We start from the raw sequence: 9,090 nt of genomic DNA on the forward strand, positions 1-9,090 counted from the left end.
CATTGCCTACTTTCCTCTTCCTCTCTCACACAAAGAGTTTAGCCTCTTCCATCTCAGTTCCCTGAGTGACACAGGCTGCATCCAGTGTCCCCCTCTGCAGCTGGACTCGTGTGTTTAACATGAATCCACACATCAAGGAGCAGATGTATACTCACTCCCAGAGTGCTCCCACTGCAGGGAACACCGAGCTGAGCAGCCAGTGCCTCTGAGCTACACAGCCCAGGGATCACTGAGACCTCCAGGGCACCCTAGGAGCAACAAAACTAGAATGAAGATGCCTTAAGTTGACAAAAGACAATCTTTAATTTTATAAATGTTCACCCAACTGCTGAACACGAACAACTGCTTCAGAGTTCTTTCAAAACTCAACTGTTTCCAAGGAAAGCACAGAACCCTCTTCCAGAGTCTCCTGGTGGAACAGTTGCACATGAACACAAGCAGGTTAATACAGTGACTATGCCATGGGTAAGTACTGATCGTAATAGCAATGAAATGATCAAAGAGACAGAAGTTCCTCCTAGAGCAGGACAGTCCTTCAAGGCACTGATACATCCACAGTTTGAGGTGACAGAACCAGCAGTCACCACAGCACTCAGGCAGGGTGTGGGGCATGGTTTGAGGAGAACGTGCAGCAGATCCCGCGGGAATGTCTCCTGCGAGGCAGCTCCTGGCAGGGGCTAACAGCTAGGGCTACAAATCTAACCGTGACATCGAGGTTATTCCCAGAACACATACATGCACTTTAAATAGCTAACGTTCTGCTTCTTATTCTTCTGGAATTTCAGCTGATACCACCTGGATCAGCACTGATTGCGCTTCCTAGGCCAGTTCCTGCAGGGATCCATTCCTTCCAGCCAAGAGAGTGAAAACCATTGTCGACACACAGATCATTAAGCGTCTTCTGAGTGGCTAAACTGGAGATTGGTCACAGCTTGCACTTGAGGATCTCAGAGGTCTTCTCCAGCCTGAATGATTGTGTAAATGACTATCTCCAGGACGCAGTAGTTCCCCACTCCATGCAGCTGTGCCACATGGCCAGAAGGAGCTTTTCCCTGTGAGGGTTTTCCTGGCGGGAGGGGAGCCCTGCAGGCCGTGGCGCTCCCGTCACAGTGCGGTGCTCTCCGTGTCGTGGTCAATGTCCAGTAGCAGGTGGTTGTGCAGCTCTCTGCTCGCAGGCTCTGTAGGAGGCTCTGAAGGAGGGTTTGCAAGTGGTTCTGGAATACTGGAATTAGAGTCTGCACAAAAAAGGAACAGCAAGTTTAGCAGCTGGGACAGGGCTGGGTCAGTCACTCGGGTATTCCTGGGCGGGTCCTTAGAGGAGGGAAAGGAAACATCAACAAAGACTCTTGGACAGAGGGAGGGCACCTGCCTGCAGGTGTGGGCACTAAAGGTCTGAGCCAAACTGAACAGCTTGGAGTTGCTTCCCCTACAGATGTTGGTTTAATCTTGTAACTAAAGTAATAGACAACCATTTCTTCCTGGAGAACAGAGGTCAGTGAGTCTGATTTAGGATCAGACTCCTCAATGTCCCTGAAGAGCTACTCTGGACTTTCATGTCAAAACACTCAGCAAAATAACCTGGCACCTAAATCATCCACCAGGTTACCACTGTCTGTGACTTGGAGAAGCAACAGGGACATCGATAGTGTCAAAACGAGGCAGAGATGGTTTAACCCTAAAGCAGACTAAACCCCCTCCAGGGTATGACAAGCCACATCATGGTCTTTGCCCCTTCTGAGGAGAGGATTTTGTTCAAGCCAAGGTGTCCAAGAAGGACCCCAAATGCTGCATTTCTGGTGTCTGACTGGTAGCTAGAATTATAAGACCAGAAAAATCCTTAACAGTTCAAAAAGGAGAACTGAAAATATTGTCAGGATTTTGGAAAGCTGATTTACAAATGCCAAGACATCCCTCATTGCAACCCAGCAGCTGTTACACATAGAAAGTGATTTAGATCACTTAAGTCAATAAAGAATCCAAATAAAGGCCTTGTTTTCAAACAGAGAGGCACACCAGGCACCCCAGAGAGCCTGGGACTTGGATCTCAAGCACAAAGGCCTGAATTTAGCCCAGAAGTTACTTTAGAAGTGTTCAAGTTGAAGGTTTCTGAGCTAATGACATGGAAGAGGGGAAAGCAGGCACCAGGTGCAGCCTCCCCTGCTCCTCTCAGCCTCACAACCTGCAGGGATCTGCATTCTGGGATAGCAGCTGGAACTCGGTCATGTTCTGGTCTGACACCAAGCAGGAAGTTGAGTCATGGAATCACAGAATGGCCTGGGCTGTAAGGACCTCAAAGCCCATCCAGTCCCACTCCCTGCACATTTATCTGTGTCACCTGCTCCAAGTGACCCTGCCTGGGCAGGGGGTTGGACTGGATCATCTCCAGAGGTGCCCTCCAACCCAAACTGTTCTGGGATTCAGTGACACAGGGAAGGAACATTTCTGACACAGCACAGTACAGCTACGTCCAACACGGAATGAGCCTCCGCACGAAACACACCGTGTCTACATTTCTGTCCGTGGGCAGTGAGACACCAACACTTGACACGCTCTGGTGTGCAGCACTTTAGTAAGTTAGAGCAGAGCAGGTGCCTTGGCCATGCCCCGTGGGCCGCGAGCAAGCAGGGGCACTGCCGGGGTTAGTCAAGGTTAGCACACACATGATTATCAGTTAGGGGACAGCTGTGGCCAATCATCTGCCTGGTCCTTACCATTGAACTTGCCAATACAGTTCCTACAGAATGCTGGTCAAACATCTAGATTGTTTAATAAAATTCTTGATTAGAATATTCTAGGGCTTCTTAATTGAACACCATAAATGTGAGGCATTACTCAAGTCCAGCACACAAAGGAAGCAACAGCATCCTGAAGACAGCTCAGAATTCCTGTTGTGGTAATTATGAGGTATGCTGGTAACTTAATTTTGGCTTCTGTTGTTCCTAACCATCTTCCCGCACTCTTTCAGGTTAAAATTAAACCAGTGATTGCACATGATGAATTAGGTGAGTCTGTGAGTGCTTACATGTGCAGTGTAAGTATCAGAGCAGATACTCCTCTGTGATAGGCAGTGATGTGTTAATTCAGAGCATTAATCCTTTAACAGCAGACTGATCTGGAAAAGGTGGACCCTCCTGCACTGCTGGAGGTGAGCTTGAGTATCACATACTGCTCCCCAAGAGGTTTTCAGCAAAACAGACAATATTTTCTAGGTCTCTTGACCAGTTTCAGAGAGAATCTTCCCTCGGCAGCTTTCCTGTCCTGGTTTTCCTGCCTGGAGCTCTCATGCTGTGTTTACAGTACATAACTTGACCGATTTGCTATGGTTTGCATTTGAAAGGAGAGATATAAGGCTGTGCCCATCACTCCCATCTGGCAGGTGCTTGCCTAGCCCAATTCCAGCTCCCCCAGGAATGGAGCAGCCCTGCACACCCACTGGCTGCTGTTTACAAGACAAGGATTTCTCCAGTTACACTGGGATGAAACAAACTCTCCTACCTGCCATCATTAAAGCAACTTCCTCAGGACCAGGAAAACCCCAAAATGAAAACAAACATGGTCAAACTATGAACACTTAGAAATTAAGGTTAATCGTTCCTTGAAGCTTGACTCACCAGTACAGCTCCTGTTCTTAACCGAATTATAAGGGCCGCAAAGATCCAGAGCTCAGCCTTACTTCTGGATTCAGCTTGGGAATAAATTGCCCATGTATTTAAATATAGTGACAAAACCCCCTTAAGCAGCTTGTTTACTGCTAGTTTCATCATGGAATGGTTTGGTTGGAGACCAAGTTGCTCCAAGCCCTGTCCAACCTGGCCTTGAACACTTCCAGAGATGGGGCAGCCACAGCTTCTGTGGGCAACTTGTTTCTCCAAATGAAAAAAACAAACCACAAACTATTTCCAACTGTCTTCTCAATCCAATACTAATTTCAGTGTCTTTGCTGTAAACAGGCAAATCTGGAGGTAATTTGGGAATGCAGCCTCAACTCTTCCAGCCTGCCATGCAGGTGTCAGCTCGGAATGCAGCAGCAGCATCCCTGCCCCACACGGGACAGTTAGGGTGTGGGGGCAGCTGGGCCTGAGCAGAAGGTGCTATTAGTGCAGCCGAGGGCTGACAGGTGAAACATGCCAGAGTGCAGGTGCTGCTGGGGTTGTTTTGCACGGGGCTTAGTCATACTGACTTGGATTTCGCCAAATAAATTCCATATGGTCAAAAAGAACTACAAACCTAAAGTGAGAGCTACATCAGAATGCAACCATAATCCTCTGAATGGCAGGAAAGACCATGAGCTGTAATATTTGCCTGCACTGAGGAGAGCAAACCTGTTGGGAAGGGAGTGCTCATCACACCTGACCTGGGCACTAGTTCTGGGGACTTGCAGTGTTACTTCTTTCCAGCTAAGGAGTAACTTGATGCTCACAGGCCTACTCAAATGCAGCAGCAGAGGTGCTGAGACCTCTCCCAGCCAGGATGCTAGGTGGGATGAGGTACAGCTGACAGCACAGACTCCAAAGCGCATGTCCAAACTCAAGCTACAAACAGAGCAGTTCAGCTGACAGTGCACATGGTGTGAGTACAAACCTTATTCGCAGTAACCATCCCCACCTGTGAAGGCATTGGGGTAAAGCTGTTAGGCATCAGAATTGGTACTTTGCATTCCAATACATTAGTCTAATTCTAGAGAAGCTGCAGTGCCATGGGAAGGCTTTAACCATTATTAATTACAAGTGGATTTAAAAGCATTAGGCTCCTATATTCATTATCTCTTTCTTAAGAACTTCCTTGAATGAGCAGGGACTCAGCAGGGGAACATTTCAAGATCTGCTAGTTTTGAATGGCCTCAGCAATTACATTTAAAGAATCAAGTTAACTTTACTAATTAACTGTATTAACTTAAATGAAAGGTATTCCTATCAAACTAGTAACTAGAAGAACCATGAAACTCCTGTGAGAAGACAATGCTTCTCTTAAGACAGTTTCTCTTTACTTCACAACCATCTCAAACCAGAAAGATTCCATTTAAAACATGAAGATCTATAAATATTGACCTAAGAAACACAGTTTGGTTTACATGATTCTTCAGCTTCTGAATGTCGAACTTAAAAGCACATCAGAAGACTCTGTTCTCAGAAGGTAAAACATCCTCTGTGTGTTTTGCCTATTAGAACATGTGTCAGTGACCACTTTTGCCCTTTTCTTATCTCAGTATGTGCTGAAATCCACTATCCTTGGCCACATCTTCTCCCTCCTCCAAATATTTGCTTTTTGGCAACAGATGTACAAGCAGAACTGACTGCCAAGATGCTGAGCCTGGAGACAGCCCCAGAGAGCTGCTATCAGCGTTTAGCTTCCAAACAGGAAAAAACTACAACAAGCTCTTCCCCACCTGCCCCAAACTCTTCTGCCTTGGGAATGAAACTTTCAGTGAGGAGCTCCCCAGGCCCAGGTGTGCAGAGCAGCTGGGTGGGCATTTCACTGGAAATGAGCTGTTTGCTGTTTTAACTGTTATTTGTGCTTCTCAGTTTTCCCTCCCACACTCATTTCCAGCTACAGGCACTATATTCTCCATTTCTCTCCCCGAGGAGACACAGAACACAGAAGAATCCACTCACCTGTGACTATTTTGGAAGCTGTTTGCGTGGGATTGGCAACGATCCCATCTCCAGGCAGCTGGGAGGGAGGGTGAGGCGGAGGGGGGATGCTGGGTCTGTTCCTGGGCTTGGGCACTGGCCGTGGCCGGGGCAGTGTCCCACCCTGAGGTAGAGAGGGGGCCTGGCCGCTGGCAGGGCCAAGGGGGAGCTGCTGGGGTGCTTGCCCAGGGGAGGGGTGTCGGGTGGTGTCGGAGTCTGCGGAGGAGTGTAACAGGGCTGCTCTGGTCCGTGCTCGCTGCCAGGGGAGGGAGATGCTTGGCTGTTTGCTTTGGGCTGCAGTGGAGGAGTTGCCTGTGTTGGGGGCTGTGGGGGTGGGTGGTTGGGAGCTTGGATTGGGGAAACGCTGCTGGAATATCTCCGAGGTGCAGAAACCTGGGAAGAGGAGGTTGGGGCTGCTCCTTGGTTTGCTTGTTGAGCAGGAGGAGAAGAGCTTCTAGCAGGTGGTTTTGGAGAGACAGAAGGTGGCTGAGCAGCTGGGGGAGAGCTCTGGCTGCCTGGCTGCCCTGGCGGTGGGTTGGCTGGTTTGGGGGGGGCTGGTGCTGGCTTCTTCACAGCTGTGGAGAGAACAGGGAGACTTCATCATCGTGTGCCGGGAAGGCCTCAAGGGGCAGGACGGGGGAAATGGCTTCATACTGACAGAGAGAAGGGTTAGATGGGATATTGGGAAGAAATCTGTCCCTGTGAGGTGATGAGGCACTGGCACAGGCTGCCCAGAGCAGCTGTGGCTGCTCCATCCCTGTAAGTATTTCAGGCCAGGTTTGGATGGGGCTTGGAGCAACCTGGGCTGGTGGAAGGTGTCCCTGCCCATAGCAGGAGCTTGGAATCAGGTCCCTTCCAACCCAAACCATTCTAGGATTCTAAATCAAACTCCCAAAGAAAGAAATTAGCAGCATAAAAGAATGCTCAGGTACATTATCAAAATAAATCAGTGTATTATCAAGCAAAAGCAGTACTGATAGGAAGCTACAGATGTGTGCACGTTTACTGGTCAATAACTTCTGGGTGAGTCTGTTAAACAGCATTGGTGACACTGATACCAACACTCACAGAGGCCAAAAGTCAAAGCTGCACTTACAGCCAGGCCTTAGGGACATGCAAGTGAGTGAAACCACTGCGTATAAAACAGGAAAAGACTGATCAAGTTATTTTAGTAGCATCTTTGCGGTCCATAAAGAGTTGCAATGTGGCAGCTTGCAAAGCAACTGCAAACACACCTCTCCTGAGCGCGTGGGGACTGGGCCCGGCCGCGTTCTGGGGCTGGCTGACGGAGAGCTGAGCGCTGCTGCCTGGGGCTGGGGCAGGGCCCCCGTGGCCCCCGTTCCGCACCGGGGGAGGAGTGCCTGAACTCGTGCTGTCCTTGGCTTTGGAGGTACTGAAAGTGAAAAATCCAATGTTACAAGTTGACCGTAACTGCCAGCTGCCAGTTGACCCAGCTGCCCCCATCCAGGTGCGCAGTACAAACCGTGCGACGCGTCACCCATTAGGGTGTAAAGCACTGGAAGGGCTGCCTGGGGCATGGGTGCAGTCACCATCCATGGAGGTGTTCAAAAACGTGTGGATGTGGCACTTGAGGAAATGGGTTAGTGGTGAACATGGTGGTGGTGCTGGCTGATGGTTGGATTTGGTGATCTTAAAGGTCTTTTCCAACCACAAGTCTCAAGTGCTTCACAGAACCTTCTGCACTGGGTGTATTGACTCACAGACTGAACACTGCTACAGCTCAAGTGGCAACTGTGCTTTAGATAAGCCTGCACAAGACTCATTACCACTATTAAATCAGAAATCCAAGCATTTTTGCAGTGTCACAGCACCTGCTTGGATGCAATGCTGATCCCTGGGAATAGACTCCATGCTAACAATTCTTCCTTTAAAACAGACTCCCTGCATGAAAGTTCTCTCAGTTCCTCATTCCAACACACCCACCCCCCTTGTAACTGTGGGCTTTGCAAGAGGATCTGTCCCAGCACCACATCCAATCTGTCTGCAGGTACCTGGTAGGCCCAGCACCAGGGATGGCAACCTGGGAAGTTCTGCCAGGATAACCCATGAAGGACATGAGCCAACTTGCTGTGTATAGCACACAGATGAGGCAGATGCAGTCCTCACTGCTGCAGCCCCTGGAGCCTTAGGGAAGGCCCAAGGACTGCAAGAGCAGTGTGCAGAAAGCAGCAGCTCTTTGTCCATTGTTGGCTGGCTCAAGTCTTCTCTCTGGCCCTACCTGGAGCTAAGCTTTTACCTTCCAGGGACACCAGAGCTTGTCTTGAAGGAGAAAACCCTTTGAAATCTTTAATACTGAGATCAGAAAACTCAGCTCCTCCTAACCTTTGGCTGTGAAGACGTAAGATTGGAGGAAACCAGCACTGAAGGATGAGCCAGCTGAGGTGGTTCTGGGCAGGGCCCTCTGTTCTTGCTGTGCACCTGCAGTCAGCACTCAGTTCTATTTCTAGTCACCTGCTGCAACTTAGTTCTCAAAAGGCCTAACTTTCAATCACTTCCACTGGCACTTTGCAATCCTCATTTCTCCAGATGCTCTTAAATAAATTGTGAGTACTTGAACAGAGTCTGTGCAGATTTTAAATGCACCTTTCAGACACTACTCCCAAGGTTTTGTTTCAGCCTCTACCACAATGGACATCTGTGGAGGAAACAGATTTCCAAACGAGCTGTTCTTGTGAAAATCGCACCTGAGAACAAGCTTTATGCAAAACAGGCAGTGCTGCATCCAACCCCACCCCAAGATGCCGAGGGTGACATCTGGCAGCACCACAGCGTTGTGTGTGGTTTGCGACACCTCTCAGACCACAGAAGTACTGAAAGCAAAGTGCTGCTTTCACCTCACAAGGAAGGAAGTCAGGCTACTGCAACGAGCCTTGGAGTCCAGGTATGTTACACTGGGCACATGACTGCAGAGAGTTTCTGTAGTAATTAAGGAGCACAAAAGCCTGTGGACATACTTGTCCTAGAGAAACTAATACTGAAATATGATAAACTGACTTCCAGTTTTCTAGCAAGTGAGTCTGGTCATCACTGACACTTGCTGCAGACAAATAAACAAACAAAACAAGAGACATATCCAGATAACACGGACATGAAACAATATTAACAAGGCCAACAGGTTTCTAGTATTGCCACTGGTAGGTTTTGTTCTTTCAGCAGCTAACTGCGATCACCCTGTGTGCACACCTCTAAAGCATAACCTGGGGAGGTCAATGCTGGCAGTAAGTCTTTTTTGGTATTTTCCATTGTCATTTCCCCCCAAAATTCTATTATCTTAGAAGAATAATTCTGGAACACACAGAACTGTGAGTGTTATTTCAGAGGATGAAGCCAGGAAATGTGTTATTTTAGAGGATCAATTCTGGAACCACACAGACGTTGGGAGAGCCCCTGCACAGTGCTGCTGCCCAGCCTGACAACACACCCGCCACGTGGAAGAGGT

The 9,090-nt window shown here is 48.7% G+C and overlaps 1 protein-coding gene across 1 annotated transcript; it reads right to left on the reverse strand.

Moving 5' to 3' along the window:
* Window positions 1–1,104: 1,104 nt before the first annotated feature.
* ARHGAP17 (Rho GTPase activating protein 17) lies at window positions 1,105–7,023 on the reverse strand (the record flags this gene model as incomplete). The annotated part of the gene is given in 4 exon segments (XM_009082811.1): window positions 1,105–1,235; window positions 5,613–5,780; window positions 5,783–6,205; window positions 6,866–7,023. Coding segments are annotated over 4 exon segments (880 nt in total), but the record flags the coding sequence as incomplete, so codon positions are not given.
* Window positions 7,024–9,090: the final 2,067 nt, after the last annotated feature.

Source organism: Acanthisitta chloris, unplaced genomic scaffold (genome assembly GCF_000695815.1).
Source record: "Acanthisitta chloris isolate BGI_N310 unplaced genomic scaffold, ASM69581v1 scaffold1789, whole genome shotgun sequence".
In the NCBI taxonomy this organism is placed as follows: Eukaryota; Metazoa; Chordata; class Aves; order Passeriformes; family Acanthisittidae; genus Acanthisitta; species Acanthisitta chloris.